General features: G+C 37.7%; 1 protein-coding gene across 1 annotated transcript in view; it reads left to right on the forward strand.

Moving 5' to 3' along the window:
• The first annotated feature begins 2,879 nt into the window (after positions 1 to 2,879).
• Positions 2,880 to 23,203, forward strand: part of LOC149242178 (uncharacterized) — a 43,556-nt gene continuing 23,232 nt past the window's right edge. The window contains exon 1 of the mRNA XM_089374183.1: positions 2,880 to 3,666. Within this exon, the coding sequence (XP_089230309.1) occupies positions 2,965 to 3,666 (702 nt within the window). The 5' untranslated portion in view covers positions 2,880 to 2,964. The remainder of the gene's footprint in view (positions 3,667 to 23,203) is intronic.

Consider the following 23,203-nt stretch of genomic DNA (forward strand, 5'->3'; position numbering starts at 1 on the left):
CCCTGTGTCTTGATGGCTTAGAGGTTAATATGAGAAGTTAAATTATTTTAAGTTTTTTTTGGTTCAATAGAGTTAGTTTTTTAATGGACTTTTATTTAAATTAGATTTAGATAATTATAATTTAGGATAATTTTTAAATATAAATATACATTAATTTTAAGATTGTTATGTTAATTGTGTTGGTATATAATTATATTTAAGTAAAAAAGTTTAGGGTTGGTACATAATTATATTTAAGTAAAAAGAATATTATAGATTATTTTAATGTAAAATGATTTTTTTTTTTTAATTTGAATTTGGAAAATATAACATTCAAGTGTAAAATATGTAAAATAAAGGATTATTTAAAGGAAATGTATTGCAAGGTTAAGTTTTTTTTGAGAAAATTGAAGACATTGCTAAATCTCAAGGATTGAATTGGACTCCTATAATAATTTTACAAAAGGAGTTGATTGTTCCAAGCCCACTAATTTGATAAATGTTCTTCTCCCTCATTATTAGGTATGAGGCAATTCCTCGAAATGTAGCTCTAACCAAGTCCTCGTGTATTATTTTGACATACAATTTGTCATGGGGTTGAAGTGATGACATGATTTAGATAACTTTGATCTAGAACTTGATAAATTACCTTTGTCCAATATTCAATTCACAATTAGGTTAGCTAGAGTCTCCATGAGCCTTATACCATTTAGTTGAGTGAAAAGATATTTAAAAGAAAAAGTGGAATTAGGCAACCAATAATTTGTCAAAATCCCTAAGAAAGGGATACAACTTCTTATAACATATATGTAGCCAAAGAGCAATAAGTAGGTTGTATGTAAATTTGCTTGATCTAAATTGTCATTTGTTATTAAGATTTAGTTCATATGGTCAATTGCTAAATATTATATCCATGTTTTGAGTCTGTTAGACCTATATGTCAAATATGGTTATTGTCACATAAATTTTAATTCTAACAATATTTTTTTTGTGTGTTTTTATTTATATATAGAAAATAGACATCCCACTTTTGAATGTTAAATTAAAACTAAGTAGGCATTAAATTGTTAGATATACTTAGACTTTATACACATATTTGAACTTGGAGTTTATGTGATATTAAACTATATTAAACTACAATGTATAATTGATCAAATAAAAACCTTGCTATTAAATCATCTATTAGTTTAACAATTTTAATGATGTCATGATAAAATAACATCCCTTAAAAATAAAAGCTAATGATAGAAAATGAGTTTGTTTTAACAAGGTTCTATGATTAGTACTAGTTATATTGTTACATAATTTACTTGATTAATACTAGTTACATGGTTACATAATTTACTTGATTAGTACTAGTTACATTGTTACATAATTTACTTGATCAGTACTAGTTAGGTTGTTATGTAATTTACTTGTAAAGTAGGAGTTTTTGATTAAACATAATTTCTTTAATTTTTTATTAGATTGTACATATTATGTTTTTTCAACATTATTGGATTAAACTGTTAGATTGGATGACCATTCCCAAAATATTTAAACTTTATGTAATTTTTAAGACATATGAAGTAATTATAGTGTGAGTTTTTGGGAAGTTTCCTTAACCTAGTTGTTTACATTGGAATCTTCAAGTCACATATACTTAACATAATTTCTATTCTCCTTATAAATAATTGAAATATTTACTCCAATTTCTCTCTCTCTCTCTCACTCATACACACACACAACAATAAAACCTGTTAGGACACAAGAAAGCCGGGCTGAGAGGAGATTTTAAAGTTGTAAAAATCATTTCAAGATTCTAAACACAATATATCTCTCTATTTATTATTCATATAGTTGCACCTATGTGGCATGTTTTATGAAGGAACATGTGCCCAAGCACACATATTCTTTACACTACCAATTAGCTATCATGCTAGTAGGATGATCATTACCTTTATCAACACTATCTATTTCTATCTCTAGATTTTTTAAAATTTATATCACACAATATCAAAACCATTAGTAAATTAAAGTGATCATTCTCATAGCGCCATTTTTAAAGAAAAGCAATACAATAAACTGTTTATCAAAATTCTTTAATATTTTAAGGAAAAAAATATCAAATAACTTGACTTGCCTAATAAATCATATTACATACACACATCATATCATATGTATATATGGAAGAAAACAGAAAATTCAAAACTTTCATTCTTATTTTAAAAATGAATCTATATTATATTAATGTAGTGCTAATGTTTATAACTCTTCACTTATTAATCATAAACAAAATTTACAAATAAAACAAATGTGACTCACCACTATTTCTTTTTATAAATTAATCTATATTTTAGATTTACTAACATGTTCTTAATCTACTTTCTTACCAATGTCCACCTTTTAAAATGGTGAATAAAACAAATAAATACTTAATATAGCCCAAAAAAACATTATTATTACCCAATTTAAAATCTTTAACAAAAATATTAAGTTCCAACACATTGTCAATGATATAGATACCTAGTAGACAAAGCAAAGTTTACCACGTGAGAATTTACCATTCACTCCTTTCCTGAACCATCCTTTCCAAAAAAGATCATTTGGAAAGTGACCTTCATCACAAAAACCACATCCTTTCAGGGAAGGTGATCTGGATAGCGACCCTCACCATAAAACTCATATACAAAACAGTGAACAAGAAGATCATGAGGATTGAAACTTGTCAACGACAAATAATAATCAGCGGGTTTGAACGTTGCTGCCAACTACACAGAGTGTAGCCATGGGAGAGGCCCTGATCAGAGACATTTACATTTAATTATTGATTCTGTGTTTCATATTAGCTGTCATCCTACACTCCCCAAAACGTCAATAGTTGGCCCTGGGTCACACCTTGCCAATAAAAAGGAGGCAGAGTGAGACCCACTTCAAAATAGGCATCTAATGATGAACCAAGACAAAAACCTTTGTGAAAATTATTGATTTAGCCTTGCTGTTCACATGCACACCCTCTGCCCCTTCCCCTCACTATCATTCACATCTACATCAACTATTATATCTAATTGTTTTTTCCTACATATTCTGCCTGTCAACTTCTGTGATCAATTGATTTATTGCGTTTCTGCTTTTCAGTTCCGAGTTGCTATCTCTTTGTTGCAATCTTCGGATCCAGCCCTGAAAATTCCTTCAGCAGACATGGAAGCTCAATCATGCCTCTTGGGTTTGCTCATATTATTCATATGCTTAACAATAGACGCTTCATCATACGTGGCGTCCTCTGATAAGCCTCAGACGATCTATGATGCTTTGCAGATGAATGGCCTGCCCAAAGGCCTCCTTCCCAAGGCCGTGAATAGCTTCACTGTAGATGAACAGGGGAATTTTGAAGTTCATTTGGATAAACCCTGCTATGCCAAGTTCGAGAATCAGGTCTACTACGAGAAAATTGTAAAGGGCAATCTCAGTTATGGTCAGATCGGTGGGCTTTCAGGCATTATTGCGCAGGAGCTCTTTCTTTGGTTTCCAGTTAAGGGTATCCGTGTGGACATTCCCAGCAGTGGATTGATCTATTTTGATGTTGGAGTCGTTTATAAGCAATTGTCACTTTCTCTGTTTGAGAACCCTCCCGACTGTAAAGAAAATGGCGTGCAAGCTGAGTCTGACCTGATGGAAGGGAAGATCATCTCAGAGATGCTAACCAAGGTGTGTTTGTACTTATTACTGTTTTTAATTTTAATCTTTGGTAAGTGATGCTTCGCCGTTTAATCTTCAATTTTCCGGGCCGAAGAGGATTCGACCACCTGATAAGGGTATATGTTCCATAAACATCACTCGGAATATGTGCCTAGCCGCAAAATCCAAAAGTGCCGCAAACCTCCCCTAAATCGGAACCTGGTTAACAAGCCATTATCCTCTCACTGGTGAACCGAACATCCATGGACTTTTTGCCATTTCGTTATTATTATTTGACACAACTATGGTTTTGGGACCTTTTTCCTGGGGTTCTCCAATAAGATGACGCAGTTGGATTAGGTCATTGCTACACTGAACCAAGTTGCCATGGCATGCGAGCATTTCCCGCCAAAATCGCGTAAGACATGTACACCTGGCCTGACCGTGCTACCAAGAGCGGGGGACCTCCTCTATATTGGAACCTCGTGCATAGATACCAGGTCACCATTCTAACATGGGAACTAACAACCCCATTTGGTTTTGCCATTATATTTTTATTTTTTCTTATGTTTTACCTGACTGAAATATGCTTTTGGGACTTTTGCCTTGGGGTTCTTCAAGTATACGAAGCAATTCATTAGGGTCATTGTTACACCCCGCTAAATTGCCACAACCTGAGAATTTCTTCTGCCAAAATTGCCCGAGACATACACCTGGCCTGCCCGAGTTACCTAGCGCAACGGACCTCCCATTGGATAGTTTTCAGATGTAGTTGCTCTGTTTTTAGCCCCTGTTTTCTTGATGGTTAAGGGTGAAAAAAATCAACATATTCTTTGATGATCATTTCTAATCAGACTTTGATCATAAAATCATATTCAGTGTCAATGCGGCATAGATTCACATGTGAGATTGATGGAGTGTCAAGCCATCGACAGTGAGGTCTATCCCATTCGCATGGCATGATTTTTAATAGGATAAGGTTGGGTGCAATTCCCTTGAAGATTTGTTGCCAGACATATCCCTTATACCTGGCACATAAGCTGAAGGATGCTCTTTGCAGTGCAGGCGCCTCCCCTCAAGGGGAAAATGGTGCATGGTTTAAGTTTTAACTGGCCTTCAATTTCCATTGCTCACTAGTGAACCAATTGTTTTTCTAGCGCACTGTATTTAATTCTTTTCTTGTATATTACTAGATATAAGTATACCTTTGGGACCTCTTTTCGGAGGTCTTATATCAGGTGACAGAGTTAGGATCATGTTTTTCCAGATGGTTTGTTCCTTTTAGCACTCATTCCTTGATGTTCATGTTATTGACAGTTTGATAAGTTGATAACAAATTTTTCAATCAGACCTTTATCATCTCATAATCACCATCAATGGGATGTTGGTTCACTTGTGAGGTTGACAGAGTGTTGAGTGTTCGGCAGGGTTCCATTTTTGCTGCAGTCTTTTCTATCTGCATATCACGAGTCTCAAAGGGATAGGGCCAGGTGCAAGTCCTGGGCAGTTTTATATAATAGTTGACAGAGTGTCCACCAGGGCTCCATTCTTATTGCAGTCTTGCCTACCTGCATGTCATGAGTCTCAAAGGGATAGAGCCAGGTGCAAGTCCTGGGTGAAATTTATATAATAGATACCATGAAGGAAGCCTGCCCTTTGTGGTGCAGAGACCTGCCCTAGGGCCTAGAGTGGATCTTGGGGGATGTTGTAACAATCCGTTATCCTCCTAAGGGTGGATGACCCCTGTATAGAGGTTCACATCCCCTCTGTTTCTTGGGACGCCTCAGCCCTTGCTAAGTCAAAAGTTTCTTGCTACGTGCTGGCTTGTGGGCTGTTGGCACTAGCTTAGAGGTTATAATGGAAACCAGTCAGCTTTGAACTTGGGTATCACCCAGGTAATCTTGACGAGTTATCGATTCCTCTAAATCTTAAAAACAAAAATATCCATTACCTCCCTCACTAGTGAAGTGACACACCATTGGCTTTTTGCCACTTCGTTTTTGGTCTTTTCTTGTGTATTACAGTTTACTACACATAAATATGCCTTTGGGGCTTATTCTGGGTGTCTCCAATTAGATGACAGAATTGGGATGATATTTTTCACTGGGTTTGCTCTTTTTTACCGCCAACTTTCTTGATGATGTGATTGAAAAAACAATCTGACTTATACTTCAATAACAAATTAATCAATGAGAGGGATGAGGTGCGGTGCAAATCTCAAATCAGAGGACACAGTTGAGATGGTATATTTTAGGTGGTGTTGTTCTTTGCTTTAGCATCCACTTTGCTGGTGATGTTAAAGTGAAAAAACAAATCGGCATATAGTCACAATTATCTCTGATGAATTTCAAGTTTGAAATTCAAAATTCGCTGAACTTCAAGCCAGGTTATTTTTGAATTTATTTGGACTTTTTATGGAATTCATTTAAAAAAAAAGAACCTAGTTTGTAAAACCTTGCCTAACCCTAAAATTTTTAACGTAATATAGTTTTTTTTTGAAATATATATGTTTAATGTTCGTAAGTGATTTTCATTTTATCATACAATTTTAATGAGCACATGGAGATATATTATATACACTTTAAATTTTGAATTATATGGTTTCTGAAATTTAATACTGAATATTGTTACATGGTTTTGCATCAACGAGTTTTTGCTGAACTTCATGGTTGTCAAACTTGATCACCAACATAAAGCAGGTGACTAAGACTCAGATAACTATTTATCAATCAGATATTGATTAAAAACTTATAATCCGTGCCTACAGGGCATTGGTTCACTGGTGATGCTGAAGAAATGTTAAGTTCTTCATCAGAGTTCCATTCTCACTGTAGTCTGCCCCACTTGTGTGGCATGAGTTCCAAAAGAATGAGGCCAGTTGAAGTGCTACATGATTTTGGCAAAATTGATATCCCTTAGACCTGCACCTAAGGCAGAGATAATCCGCTCTATGCAGTGTAACTCCTTGGAGATGCTTGTTCAAGCACTTCCAAATAAAATAAATTGATATCCCTTAGACGTGCACCTAAGCTAGAGATAATCCACTATGCAGTGTAACTCCTTGGAGAGGCTTGTTCAAGCACTTCCAAAGAAAAGCTTATAGTGAGAAAATAATTTCTTTGTATGTTCGAACATACATTACGCTTTCTAATGCTCTTGAGTTGCCCATTTGGGACAGACTTTACACATAGCCAGCTTTTCATTAATAGCACAGTAGAACTCTGTGTCCTCTCAGGATTACAAATGAGAACTGAATGTAGTAGTGCCAGTGCATGCTACCCGTCTCCAATTTTTCTCAATTGAAATGGCTCAGGCATTCTGTTTCTCACAGATATGTTTGGCCTCAGTTATTTAACATTCTCACCTTTTAGGTTATGTGTTTTTGTTCTGATAGCTTTCTTTCTTTCCATCACATTCGTCAGTCTAGACAAAAATGTTTATGGCTTGAGTTTGTTGTTAATGCCATATTTTCTTGAGCTTTCCCTTGAATAGTCTTGCTCTGTGGGATTTAATATTTGTCTTTAGTTCATCTGTTAAATAAGTCTGTTCAGTGTGTTATGGGTTTTTGGGCATAATCTCAGTTCCAATCATTATTCAAGACATCTATTTTTTTCAATTACCATCACATAAGAATGATATTCAAGAGTAAGGAAGCTTTTGGTGTTCTGTTATGATTTAAAATCCCAAATGAAGTCCACAAGAACCACTGTTGCTTGTGCAATACATTAAAATGATTTGCATCAAGAAGGGTAAACACCAGTGTTGCGGGGGAGCGCCGCCCCCACCCCCGATCCCGCTCCCAATCCTTGCTCTGGGTGGGAGCGATTTGGGAGCATGCTCTCGAACTCGCTCCCGAAAAGGGAGCGATTTCGGGAGCGCGCTCCCTTAAAAAAATTTCCGCTCCCTGGTTTTTTTCAAATTGATATATGGAGCGTCGCTCCGGGGGGGAGTGATTGCTCCCGGCGGCAGTGAGTGACGCCCGGAAAAATATGCAGATAAAAAGAAACCGCGATTTGTGTGGAAATAAAGTGAGGGAGGGACAGAAAGAATATAAATAGACCCTCCCTCATTCATTTCATCATTGTAATGAGAGTGAGAGTGAGGGTGAGCGTGAGGGTGAGAGTGAGAGAGTGAGGAGCAAGGAGAGAGCAAGAGAGAGCAAGGAGCAATAGAGTGAGAGAGCAAGAGAAAGCAAGGAGCAAGGGGAGATTGAAGAGCTTGCAAGGGGAGATTGGACGCCAAAGAGGTAGGCTCTACAATATTGAATAAAGTGTCTAGCAATTTTTTTTTAATGTTCATTCCTAAATAAATAAATAATTTTTTTTCTCTATTTCCCATTCCCATTCCCATTCCCATTCCATTTTTTAAAATTTTGCAGATTCAAAACTTCAAATTTCAAACATCATGGTTATATTTCTTGGCATTTTCTTCTTCTTGGTTCCTTTTTTGGTTATTATGGTGTTGGAGAGTAGAAAAAGGAGGGTTGAAAATGAAGAAAGGGGTCATAATGGATTTGATGAAAACCTCGGCGAGGAGGAGCTGGAGGAGAGTGAACATGAGTCAGCTCAAAAAACTAAACAAGACCAAACTCCATTGTGGAAATATGTTAATAGGCCTGAAGCAGGGAAAGGGGGTGGAACCACTAAATTTCATTGCCTCCATTGCAACAATAATTACATAGGTTCATACACCTGTGCTAGAAAGCACCTCTGTGGGAAGGCCATGGGATGGAGATAAACAAATAGGAATCAAAACTTGTTCAAGTGTGTCAGCAGCAGATAGAGCCAAATACATAAGGGAAGAGGAGGAAGCTTAATACAAATCTAAAAAATCAAAGGGTTTCTTTGAACCAAGCTCACAATCACGTGCACAAAGAACTCCTTCAGTGTCCTCCCAAGGCAGTGGATATGGAGGCACAGGGTCACTAGGTTTAAGGCGTAGAAGCATATCAGATTTCCTTGATGAAGGGTTTAGGAATGATGTGGATTGAAAAGTTTACAGGTTTCTCTATGCATGTGGGATACCATTCAATGTTCTTCGCTCACTCTATTGGCATGAAATGGTTTCTGCCATAAATGATGCCCCTAAAGGATACAAGAGCCCTGGGTATGACAAGGCAAGAACCATTGGACTTGATCATGAAAAAGCAAAAATATCACATTCTTTGAATAGAATGACAAGTTCTTGGACTGACCATGGGGTGTCCATTGTATCTGATGGATGGAAAAATGTAAAAGGCAAGCCATTGATAAATGTTCTTGCTGTGTCTGTTAGTGGTGCCATTTTTCTTTCAGCATATGATTACTTAGACAAGTTCAAGACCGGCATCAACATTGCAGAACGATTACTTGAAGCAATTGAGCATATTGGGCCATACAATGTCATCCAAGTCATCACTGATAATGCTCCTAATTGTAAGGCAGCGGCAGCAATTATTGAGGATAAATACCCCAACATATTTTGGTCTGGGTGTTTGGTTCACACAATGAACCTTTTGATGCATGATATTGTTAAGAACAAAAACGAACAATACAAATGGATTGGTGATTTGTACAAGAGAGGCAAACAAATGATAAAATTTATTACAAATCATAGCAATACCCATGGCCTTTTCCGCAGTCACTCAAGATTGGAGTTGTTGAAGATTGTGAGGATTAGATTTGGTAGCTATTACCTCACCTTCAGGTGCCTTTTGAAGGTAAGAGAGTCATTGGCTAGCATGGTATCAAGTCCACACTGGCAGGTATTAAAGGAAAGGGCTACAAATGCAGCTGACAGGCAAGGTTTTGAACAGGTGGAGGAGGCCGCTCTTGATGGTATGTTTTGGGCACGTGTGAGGCAAGTATTGGATTTCACCAAGCCCATTTACCACATGATTCGGTTTGCAGATACAGATAAACTAGTGATTAGCGAGGTGTATGAGCAGATGGATACCATGTTGGGGCAAATAAAAGATATTGTTCATAACAATGATCCCAACTTGTATAAACTGATTCACAATTGTGTGTATATGGTGGGATAAACTTAATGTTCCACTACATTGTTTGGCGTATATCCTTATGCCAAAATACTACTCTACATCTTGGTTGGGCCAACCTGCACCAGGGGGTGGGGTTAGGGTCAAACCCCATATAGGTGAAGAGGTATCTACAGGATATTTGCAAGCATTAGAAAAGTTGATACCTGACAGAGGGGAATGTGCTAGTGTGCGTCTTGAATTAGGCAGATACTTCAGTTGCACTGGTTTGTTTGGTACCTTTCATGCAATGGAATATAGAGACAGATTTTATGCTCTCACATGGTGGGAATCATATGGCAGCCATGGACTTTTGCCAAAATTGGCAAAAAAAGTTCTCTCACAGGTTGTAAATACTTCTTCTGCAGAGAGGTGTTGGATCACCTACAGTGTCATACATAATGTGAAAAGAAACAGACTCAATGAAAACCGGGCAGAAAGCTTGGTTTATGTGCACTACAACTTGAGGTTGTTGAGTCATTACTGTGATTGGGCTTATGAGGATCCAACATATAAAATTTGGGACAACCACCTAGAGGATGATAATTTGGAGGATGGCATTATACATCTTGAAGAATTGGAAGCGGAACTTATGAGAGAGGAAGATGAAGCAACAACCATGCCACCTCCACCATCCAGTAGCAGTGCTCGAGTTCCAAGTCTTGTTCCTTTGCTGTCGCCGCCTCCATCTACACCCTCATGTGGAGGGCATGTGCCTTTTGGTTCTGGTCGTTGGTCTGTGCGAGAGGAGACTCCTAGAAGACCACCACGACCTGCTCATACATTAGACACTTCTCGTGGCAAGGGCCACATGAAGTAGTAGATAATAGATTTACAATTTACTTGTCTTTTCTAGTTTCTATTAGTTTTCATAACTGTTGAGTCTTGACTCTTTCATATCATAATGATATTTTTTGTAAACAATATATGGCTGTGACAATTTAAGTTTGAAGTTTGAAGTTGGCAATTATAACTCATTGGTAATGATTCTGAATTATGGAATATGATGCTTCGTGAAAGTTGTTTCATTTCATTTCATAATTCATTTTATAACATTTCATTTCATGTTATATATTATTTCTTGTAATGGTTAAAGTATAAACTTAGCCTACAAGTACAACTTTGGTGATCAATGATGATAAATGTTATATATTGAATTTTCAATTTTGAAAGCTTGAAGTTGAAACTTTAAGATTGATGAATCATGATTCACAAGACTCAATATGTTGTATGTTACTAACTTGTGGATGTGGTTGATGAAGATTATAACTTCTAGATGATTGGTGTTATATGGTTCAATGATCAATCTATGTTTTTTTATGTTTTTTATATCTAATTCATCATTCTACATGTTTTTGTTGACATATATTATCAAAATATAAAAAATATGAAATATATATATATATATATAAATCGCTCCGGGATTCGCTCCCAAACCGGGAGCTTTTGAAAATGTCGCTCCCGCACCTGTTTTCGCTCCTGCTCCCAAGTAACACTGGTAAGCACCATTATCCAAATTGTTTTGTCTAGGTTGTTGTCCCAAAATGCTAATTTGGTCATTTGCCATACATATGCTGTTTTAGATATGGGAAAGCGGCATTTCTTTAAAAGCATGTGCTCAATAATGTTTCTTGTCCAGTATGTATTATTTTGTTAAATAATGAATCCATACAGGTGAGGATAGTTTTTATAGAGGAGGAATGACCTGTTATAGAGTTTTGTGAACCTAACGTTTCGGACTACCAAGTGAGTCCATCATCAGGGGTGCGTCAATATATATTTTCCAGATCTTAATGATGTATCCAGGAGCTAGATTTAGGTTTAGCTCTGGAAAATCTTAATTTCTCGAATCAAAACTCTATAACATGTATTATTTTCTCGACTGAGCTTTAAATTCTTTGTTTTGGTTATATGCTTATGGATTTTCTAAGCTCGTAAATTGCTCATATGGGTTATTGAGCTGACTCCGTTGCAGTAAATTTTAGTTCAGTTTTGATGCTTTTTGAAGGTGATTTTAGACTTGTTTGAATTTGCAGAATATATAAAGTTTGGTTTTGTTATGTCTTAGTTTTCAAGTCTCGTGCTTCTATTCCCTTGTTATAATTCTTTATTATCAGATTCTTCCTCTGAAATTCCCTGTAGATTGAATCACTATCAATTATTTATTGGGTTCTTATCATCTTCTCTTACCTTCCGCTTGTAAACAAACTCAAGGCTGTTGCATTAGAGATTTAAATCCCCACCATTTCTTTAAAATTCAAAGGAACATATTACACACACGCCTATCCATATGTCTGTATTTCATAATTGGACGAGGAAGTTTCAAAGATTATCGCTGGCAATACATTTGGTGGGCAAACATGTTAAGTTTATATACGACCGAGTGAACTCCATGGTTAGGGAAATGAATCCATTGTTTACAAATTACATCTTTGTTGGTACACACTTAGTGCATGTGAAATTGTGAATCCATGGACAAGGCTGAGGATAATAGTCACATGATGTTATAAAAAATAATACAGAAAACACATGCATAGCATTTAGAGACCCGTAGGCAAATATTCTTTGTAAAGTAGTAGTTGGGAACATAACAGAAGAAGTTGAAAACTGATTAAGTTTAAACCACTTGTTATGCAACATGCCTGTAACAACCAACATCATGGTTCAAGCAGCCCTTGTGCTTTGCAGTGAAGAATAGTTGTCTACATTCTTGATTATTGGCAAGTTCGTTGTCTATTGATAGCACAGTCACAAATGACACAGGAGCTATGGGAGATAATTTTTCTTTTTTTAATTTGTCAAAGCTTGTCAACAATATTGGAGATATGAAAAAAACAGAAAGTATGCTTGTTCTTGTGATAAACATTGCTGCTGGAATTTCAATGTTAGAAGAATGACGAAAACTATTTTGGTAACATATTTTAATCAATGAAAGTTAATTATTTTCATTGTTTCCTAGAGCAGAGTTGGCTTCTAGAACTTGGCATTTTCTGTAGGAAATTGATTTTGAGAACTCTCCTTCAGCTTGTTGTTTACCCTTTGTGGAATTGGCTTTGATTTTTAATCTAATGGAATCGTGAGACAGAAATTGTTGATTTCTCCGCCAAATTTTCCCTTGTAATGAATGTGGTAGCAAAATTTGGCGGACTTTAAGTATATGGATAATCAAACAAAATTGTTGCAGCTACATTTTATAACTTCTACATTTTCTCCCAGTATTTTAGTGAAATAATTGATCTGAACTAGATCGAGAACAAAATGAAAGAAGACAATATTGCAGAGATAACCCCACGATACAATATTGACAGCAGACTATTACAGTAAAAAATGAACTTTATTAATAAATCAAGTGATGAAAACACTGCAATGTACATAAGAATACAAAGTGGCTAGAATGGTGGTAACTTATCTTTAAGAAGAGATGCGACAACAACACTCATTTGCAAAAGAACCTATATCAAGAGGTTGAAACTACCTTTTAACATAATACCCAAACCCTAATCCTAAGAGCTGACGTGGCTAAAAGAATTCAGGCCTTGGGGCTATCAGTTTCACATATGAACTCTGTTTTGGGCATTATGTAGACTGTTACAAAGTTATTTCGAGCTCTATGTGTTTGGCAGGCTTGGCTGTCATAGATGCCTATACTGTCAAAAATGCCAAAAATTTATGGGAAGGACCCAATAAATGCGCTGGAAATTCAGGACCTGCATAACAGCTATATGTCTGAAAAGGTTCCAGACCATTTTTGAGATGGTGTCAGACCCGAATGGCCGTCTGGTCAATAATCCTTAAGGTATCTTTTTTCACATTAATCAACCTTTTTACTGGCAAGTACATGCAAGTATGCATATTGATAGGCAAAGGTGCCATATGCAATAATACGGATCTATATTCTTGAAACTAAGTATGATTGGTAACTATGACTGATAGATACCTTATACATAGATCAGTGCATACTTAATAGTTCATTTATTACATTGTTGATCGCAGTTGTTATTTCCAACATCAATTGATTGTTTGCAAGTTAATTTTCTGCAAAATCACGACCTGGTCTATGGGGCCTCAACTCTCAACTGCCAATATTTCATATTTTTAACAACTCTTAACTCTTGTTACTTAAATTGTTGCATACATCATTGATTGTGTCACAGGTCCTAAATTAGTTACACCACAAATCTCACCTTGGCTAGAGACTGCTTGATTGATCAGTTTGTACTTGTCTTTACTAAAACAGAGAATTTTACTCATCACTTCAATCAGCATGCTGGCAGATGCAATTTCTGCATCTAATCTGCTGGCAGGTTCAAGTTCAACTATCCTTGATTTTGCTTGCAATCGATCAGATGGCTGTTTCAATTCTCTGTCGCCCCTCTTGCAACTTCTTTGCTGGAAGCAATCGATGTTCTTAACTTCTTAATACTGTAGGGGAATGCCCTTAAAACATTAAATGAAAGCACTTGAATACAAAAATGCAGTGTTCCACGAGGACTCGCCCCCCCCCTTAGGGGTCTAGTTTCCTCGCTCCCCCGCGCTCCGGGGACTTGGGGACGAGTAGGGGACGTTTCCCCACGCTCCCAAAATGGAGGAAACTCAGGGGGACGTGCCAGGGAAACGTTTCCCTTCCCTGAGGGGACGTTTCCCCACGCTCCCAAAAAAATGGCCTTGCTTATAGTTTATGATTTAATATACCTAAAGTGGTACAAAGCTACTCATGTTCTGTATGGGGATAACATCTTGTGCTGTCTTTTGGTTTCAAAGAGCATTATTTTAGAGGGTCAGTATCATGGAAATTTGTTGGACCATATAGCACGTACATGAATTTTCCCTTTTAAAACTTCTCCTTTTTTTCTCAAGTGATGGCTAGATTACAGTGGGGAGATAATTGGATTGACAGGCAAAGAATATGAGACATTCTGTTTGTGTTTTCAATTTGCATGACATTTGACATACAAATTATGGAAGCAGCACCTATGTCATGTGGGAAATAATTGGGTGGACTATAGACTAACATGCGTTTACTGCAAGCATGACAAAATACTATGGGCAGCAAGAAATCTCAGGAACTGTCGTTATATATGAATTTATACAGTTACAAAATTTACACAGAGCACAATTGCTCAGCTTGAATTCTCAGGTCTGAAAATTATTTTCACCCCTGAAATACACTGCTAGTTTGAAGTTTGAACTGCATGGCATTGCTCTAATAAGGTAGACAAATTATCCATGCCATCGTTGGTCACCCAAGTTGGTTCGCAGATGGTCATCCTGCAGTCAATGTCATTTGATAGTAAACTGTCAGAAACTCTTTCATGTGATCTTCTCATCTCTCCTGGAACTAAAACTCTTCTTTCAGCATATGGTGTACTATCTATATTATATATAATATAACAAACTTTCTAGCTGTTGGATCCAATACAGCTGGACAACCCATTGTAGTTGCCCCTTCTATTGCCAATGCAGTCTTCCTGATCTGTTCATTTACCTTTTCACAGAATTCAGTGGCTACCTTATCAAGCTGAAGCTCTCCCTCTGTCTGGCCAAAATCTAAATTAGAATTTGACCAAGCTGAATTATAATTTTAAATTTATTATTTTATATGATATTATAATTTGGATAATGTCAAATGATATTCATATCAATGATCATGCTTTGCAGCTTTTCAATTCAAACCAAATTGTCATAGTGGACTCACTTAATAAATTATATTTTATATTTATAAATTTTTAAGACCCTGACGCTCCCCCACGTTTTCTAAAAAATGGTAGGGAGCTTTTGCATAGGCCGCTCCCGCGCACCTTCGCTCCCTCGCCCCCTCGTCCCGGAACCTTGGTGGAACATTGCAAAAATGGTTAATGTACCTCATAATAGAAGACCAACCTTCATTGGATGAGCAAGCTAGATCAATGAATGCAATGATCGAAGAGTGGATGAGAGGCATATGGGGCTGGCTATTTGTGGATCATGATAGGGCTTCTAGCTGGTAGGCTGAAACAAATAGGAGATTTTTTTCCACCTAGGGGTGGCCAAGCTTTTGTAATCCAACATCTGAAATCTCTTCAAAATCTCCACTGTGTATATTCATCTGCTCAAGGAAGACTTCACTTGTGCCATACCTCAACACCCAAAATGTAATGAAAATGGTTGATGTCCTTCCTAGGTCACCTGGGACGAGGACACGAAGGACACGAAAATATGAGTGTCCAACACGTGACATGACGACCCCCCCGAAACATGACACAAAGGACATGTTATATACTATGTAAAAACTATATACATATAATTTTTACATAGTATTACACAGATTCTCACAATGATACAAATTCAATCATACATTATGCACACAATCATTATTTATCAATGATACAAGTTAACAACGAGTACTTACTACTACATCAATGGCGATAAATTGACAAACACAAGAAATTAACCATAAACAACAGTTTTCTCATTAAGTCATCAAATTTAAAATGTATTACATGGATAATGAGTCCCGAGGACTCTTGACTAATTGAGTCACAAATAATATATCTGGGAATGCCAATGGCAAATAACAAATACAAAATAGGGTAGATACTAGAATTGTAGATCAAGATGGAAGAATCTCATAGGCAATTGGCAATAGGTTATAAGATATAGCTCATCAACATCAAAATCAACATCAGTACCACCACTGCTCTCTTCAACATCCTCCTCCTTTGTATCTAATGTAATCTCTGCATCTATTTGTGTGGAGAATGACCGCTCAAGAGTATCACCATCATTAAAAGTGATAGGATCTAGCAATGGCTCATTCAGATCCAAGTTGGCCAATGGCAACTCAACACTCTTGTCCAAACCCATATCACCGGGAAACACATCCCACATATTTGCCTTTCCCTTCAACCTCTCCTCCCTCTACCTGTAAATAAGATGAAGGTTGGTGTGAACATACACCATTCTCTCTGCCTTGGATTGCTAAAGCCCGGTCTTCTTCAAACTATATAGATTCCCATATGTGCTCCAATTCCTCTCGTAACAAGAGGATGAAGTAACCTGAGAGAGGAGCACCATGGTTAATTGCTGTAGAGGGGATGTTGCCTCATGAGTTGGCCACCAAGCATAGGGCTTCTTAGCTCTCTGTCTCTAATCACATCATAGCATGCAAATTGCCTAGTGCTAGTGGAGAACACCGCAAAGGCATTCTCCACCTCATTAAGTGATGCTCTATCTTGAAATATCCATCTCAATGCATCCTTCGTCCCTGAAATCTCACCATCCATGCGAGGAGGGAATCTGCGTGAAGGTCCACCATTGAGCCACTCATGGTTGTAGTATTTTGGATTCAATGAGTGAGCCAAGCAATGGAAAAGTGTGCAATTCTTGTCGTACATGCTGACAAGAATATGCTGTATGGTGGTGAATAAGGCCTCCATAGATGTCTCATACTCAGGGCACTCATTCTGAAAAATAATGGCCCTCATGGACTCAATCATGGAATTCCATCCCTCACAAATCTCTCGTAGGATGGGTTGGTTTGTATCTGCAAATCATAACAAAACAATGATAGGGTCCATGATCTAAATAGTAAGATATACTCTCTCCCACCAAGCATCATCTAACACTATGTCCTTAACTCTTTTAACACTGCTTTATCTGTCTTTCTCAAAAAAGACCAAGACTCTGAAATAACTATGGCTCCAAGAGTGGTCTTGACCTCCTTAAACCTCTTTAGCATGATGAATGCAGAGGCAAAGCATGTATCTGCAATCTTCAACAATGATAGGAGTTTGTACTCTTTGTAGATTGTGAGGGTATTGGTATGATTTTGTACAAAGTTGCGGATATGCCATGCATCCTTAATAATATTTCTAATCCATGGCACGTCAGAAGCAATGGAATTAAGTGCCATATTCAAGGAATGGACAATGCAAGGTATCCAAAATATTTGTGGATATTTAGCTTCCACAATCATGCTATAGCAGCCTTGCAAACTGGTGCATTGTTTGTAATGATTTGCACACAAGAATCAACATCTACATCTTCAATAATTTTAATGAACAACTCACCCATATATATCTTGCATCCTTGTATTTTCCAAGAGCATCCGCTGCTTTCAAGAAAACTGGACCAATCAAGGAAGACACCATGAAGTTGATGAGTGGATGGTGTGCTGCATATGTCTATTCATCAGAAACAATACTAACCCTCGATGTTGGCCTTGCTTGATTTAATAGGCTCAAGCAGTTTATCCACCTTCTTCTTTGCCTTAGTCAACAATGTGGTTCTAAGCTTCTTTGAACCACGAGGCACATACCCCGATGGAGCCTCTTGAACTAGAGCTCGACACATCTTAATAAATCAAGGTGATCGTGCAACATTAAATGACATAAAGTTAAGATAGAAAAAAGGCAATGGTAATATCAATCTCTTTTTGCCTCTCTTGCTGAAATATCTTATCCATTGGATCAAGTGCCCTCCTTTTTGCTACTTGACTTGCACCCCCACTGGAACTCCCAAATATATAATTGCTTTTCCTCAACAATGGAAGATGATCCTTATTCTTGTTTTCTTAGATGTTGCAACCACCATTGCCAGACCAACATTGGCCTCTTTCTAATTCTTTCCTCTTAGATGGAGTCGCTCTTACACAATCCAATTCCACAAGATGATGTGCCCAACAAATGCCCTTTCACACGGAAATAGGTGCTATTGAATTGATGGTTGCAAAAGTTGCATGTCCAAAGAACATTGCCTCCTCCCTTTAACTTGCGACCTGGCCCTTGATGTCTTGTAACATACTTTCACAAGGGATCTTTCAATTCTTGACCCTATTGTCTTGCTAAATTGATGTTTCTCTCAAAATTTGACGTTGTTGTTGCAACCCCACTTCCAATAGATGGAATACTGGCAGACCTTGATGAAATTAAAAGAGGGGGGGCATTACCAATGGGGATGTTCCTCCTCTTCTTTTGCCCCTTCCCTGCTGCCCTTGATTGAGCCAAGACTATTGTAAAAATAAAGAAAAATGCATGGTTGTAAAGCTGTGAATGTAAACAAAATGGATTGACATATTGTTGTAGCAAAACTAGAAAAAATTGAAGGGAAGTCCACTTACCTCAGACCTGCACCTTGAATCACCTCCAAAAGTCATCTATCTCCTTTGTTGGTTGCTCACATAGTCCTACAACATGCAAACAAGAAACCAAAATGAGGAAATGTGGCCCAAATTCGGCATTTAGCAAGCACAAGAGTCACATTTTGTCGGACATGTGTCTGAAAATCGGGACACGCTTTTGGCAATTGCCCGATACAAGTTTAACTCGTGTCAGACACGAGTCAAACTTGTGTCACGCACGTGTCCCCCTTGTGTTGTGTCTGACATGAAGGATTCACTACACAAGGGGGGGGGACGTGTTAGGTGACGTAGTCTCCTTCAATTTACTAGCCAACTTCTCCTTGTACCATGAAATGAGCTTATCATGACTACACATAAGAATGAGGTCATCTACATACAAAACCAAGACATAAACATATCAAATTTATCATATAAATAATAATGGTTAGAATTTGCAATAGTCTTGGTGAAGCTCAAATTTAGTAAATACACCAGTCCTCTAAGTCACTTGACACATCCCCTCCCTTGTGTTCATCACGACATGAGGGGGACACGTGCCTGACACAAGTTTGACTCATGTCCGAGATGAGGGACATGAGTCAAACTTGTGTTGGGCACGTGCCTAAATTGTGTCTAGATTTTCGGAAATTCAGCCACGTCTGACAAAAAATGACCGCGTGCTTGCTAAATGCCAGTTTTGGGCTGCATTTGCTCATTTTGGCTTGCTATTTGGGTGCTGTAGGACGGTGTGAGTGACCATCAAAGGAGATAAAAGATTGCTGGAGGTGATTCAAGGTGTAGGTAAGTGGATTTCCCTTACATTTTTTTTCTAGTTTTGCTATAATAATCTTCCAGTCCATTTTGTTTACATGCACAACCTTACAAAAATGCATTTTTCTTTATTTTTACAACAGTAATGGCTCAATCAAGGGCAACAAGCTGCAAAAGAAGGGGAAGAATGTCCCCATGGGTAATGCCCCTCTTTCAATTTCATCAGGGTTTGCCAATATTCCATCTGTTGGAAGTGGGGCTACAACAATAACTTCAAATGTTGAGAGAAACGTCAATTTAGCAAGACAACAGGCTCAAGAATGGAAATATCCCTTGTGGAAGTATGTTACAAGACATCAAGGGCCAGACAACAAGTTAAAGGGAGGAGGCAATGTTCTTTGAAGTTTGAACATGCAACTTTTGCAACGATCAATTGAAGAGCCAACTTCTCCTTGTACCATGAAATGAGCTTATCATGACTATGCATAAGAACGAGGTCATCTACACATAAAACCAAGACATAAACATATTAGATTTATCATATAAATAATAACAGTTAGAATTTTCAATAGTCTTGGTGAAGCTCAAATTTAGTAAATATACCAGTCCTCTAAGTCCCCTGACATGTCTGCCCCCCCTTGTGTTGGTCACGACATGAGGGTGACACGTGCTAGACATGAGTTTGACTCATGTCTGAGATGAGGGACATGAGTCAAACTTGTGTCGGGCACGTGCTGAAATTGTGTCTTGATTTTAGAACATGTGTTTGACAAAAAGTGACCTGCATGCTTGATAAATGCCGGATTTGGGCTGCATTTGCTCATTTTGGTTTGTTGTTTGGGTGTTGTAGGACTGTGTGAGCAACCAACAAAGGAGATAGACAACTTTTGGAGGTGATTCAAGGTGCAGGTAAGTGGATTTTCCTTACATTTTTTTTCTAGTTTTGCTACAACAGTCTACCAGTCCATTTTGTTTACATGCACAACCTTACAACATTGCATTTTTCTTTATTTTTACAGTAGTCATGGCTCAATCAAGGGGAGCGGGGAAGTGGCTAAAGAAGGGGAGGAATGTCCCCATTGGAAATGCCCCCCTCTTTCAATCTCATCAAGGTTTGTGTATTCCATCTGTTGGAAGTGGGGCTGCAACAATAGCTTCAAATGTTGAGAGAAACATCAATTTAGCAAGACAACAGGCTCAAGAATTGAAATATCCCTTGTGGAGGTATGTTACAAGACATCAAGGGCCAATAAGGAAGGTAAAGGGAGGAGGAAATGTTCTTTGAACATGCAACTTTTGCAACCATCAATTCAAGAGCACCTATTTTAGCGTGAAAGGGCATTTGTTGGGCACATCATCTTGTGGAATTGGAGCATGTGTAAGAGTGACTCCATTTAAGAGGAAATAATTAGAAAGAGAGGCTAATGTTGATGTGGCAATGGTGGTTGCAACAACCAAGAAAAAGAAGAATGAGGATCCCCTTCCATTCTCAAGGAAAAGAAATTGTCCATTTGGGAGTTCTAGTGGGAGTGCAGGTCAAGCAACAAAAAGGAGGGCACTTGGTCCAATGGATAAAGATATTTTAGCAAGAGAGGCGAGAAGAGATTGATATTACCATTGCCTTTCTTTTCCATCTCAACTTCATAGCATTTAATGTTGCAATATTACCTTTATTTATCAAGATGTATCAAGGGACTCCATCGGGGTATGTGCCTTTTGGTTCAAAGAAGCTTAGAACCATATTGTTGACTAAGGAAAAGGAGGTGGATAAAATGCTTGAGCCTATTAAATCAACATGGCCAACATCTGGGGTTAGTAATGTTTCTAATGGATGGCTAGATGTAGCTTGCCATCCACGATTCCACTCATCAACTTCAGGGTGTTTTCCTTGAATGGACCAATTTTCTTGAAAGTAGTGGATGTTCTTGGAAAATACAAGGATGGACAATATATGGGTGAGTTGTTCATTAAAATTATTGAAGATGTAGGTGATGATTCTTGTGTGCAAATCATTACAGACGATGCATCTATTTGCAAGGTTGCTGACATGATTATGGAAGTTAAATCTATTGCTTTTGATGTGCCATGAATTGGAAATCTTATTGAGGATGCATGACTTATCTGCAACTTCTTAAAAAATCATAACAATGCCCTCACAATCTACAAAGAGTACACACACCTATCATTGTTGAAGATTGTAGATACACGCTATGCCACTGCATTCATCATGTTGAAGAGGTTGAGGGAGGTCAAGACCACTCTTAGGGCCATGGTTATTTCAGATTTTTGGTCTTTTTGGAGAAAAACAGATCAAGCAACCTCAAAAAGAGTCAAGGACATAGTGTTAGATGATGCTTGGTGGGAGAGGGTATATCTTTGCGCCAAGAGATTCTCTCTAGCCCAGTATGGTAGAGATGTTGTGATTTAATGTTTAACATTTTGACTAAGTCAAATTACATAAAAATAACATTAAAATAAAATAAAAAGACTATAATGTAATGTAATGTAAACATTTTAACTTGGTAAAAAAAATAATAATGAAATAAAAATAATCCTATAAAAATAAAATAATAATAAAAATAAAAATGGCCCATGGTATTGAGAAGCCATGGTATTGACCTATTTAAGAAGGGAAATTAAACCAACGTAGATCCATCTTAACTCCGGATCTACCAAGCGCTGAGAGGGATCAAATCTTTTGATATGCAAACCTCTTTTAGAGTGAAAAGAGATTTGGTACCTCTCGACACTTGGTAGATCTGGAGTTAAGATGGATCTAGGTTGGTACTATTAAGATCATGGACCCTATCATTGCGTTGTTACATTTTTTCAAATACAAGCCAACCCCATCCTAGGAGAGGTTTATGAGGGATGGGATTCCATGATTGAGTTCGTAAGGACCATTATTTTTCAGAATGAGTGCCCTGAGTATGAGACATTCGCGGAGGCCTTCTTCACCACCATACATGATATTCTTGTCAAAAGTTGGGACAATAATTGCATACCTTTGCATTTCTTAGCTTACTCATTGAATCCAAAATACTACAACCATGAGTGGCTCAATGGTGGACATTCACACAAATTCCCTCCTCACATGAATGTTGAGATTTCATAGGGGAGGAAGAATGCATCGAAATGGATATTTTAGGATAGAGCATCCCTTGATGAGGTGGAGGATGTCTTTGTAGAGTTTTCCATTGGCTCTGGGCGATTTGCAGGGTTATGATGTGATTAGAGACAGGGGGGATAAGAAGCCCTCTACTTGGTGGGCAACTCATGGGGCAACATGCCCTCTTCTACAACAACTAGCCTTGAGGTTCCTCTCTCAGGTTACTTCATCCTTTTATTGCGAGAGGAATTGGAGCACATATGGGAATCTATATGGTTTGAAGAAGAGCAGGCTTGAGTAGTCCAAGGCAGAGACAATGGTGTATGTTTACACCAACCTTGTAGGCAGAGGGAGGAGTGGTTGAAGGGAAAGAAAAAGATGTGGGATGTGTTTGTTGGTGATGTGGGTTTGGACAACAATGTTGAGTTGGCATTGGTTAACTTGGATCTGAATGAGCCAGTGCTAGAGCCTGTCTCTTTTGATGATGGTGATACTCTTGAGGGGTCATCCTCCACACCATTATGTAAAGATTACATTGGATACATAGGAGGATACAAAAGAGAGCAATGGTGGT

This window comes from Pinus tabuliformis, chromosome 8 (assembly GCF_031772625.1).
Source record: "Pinus tabuliformis cultivar Carrire ecotype Pingquan chromosome 8, CPIR1, whole genome shotgun sequence".
In the NCBI taxonomy this organism is placed as follows: domain Eukaryota; kingdom Viridiplantae; phylum Streptophyta; class Pinopsida; order Pinales; family Pinaceae; genus Pinus; species Pinus tabuliformis.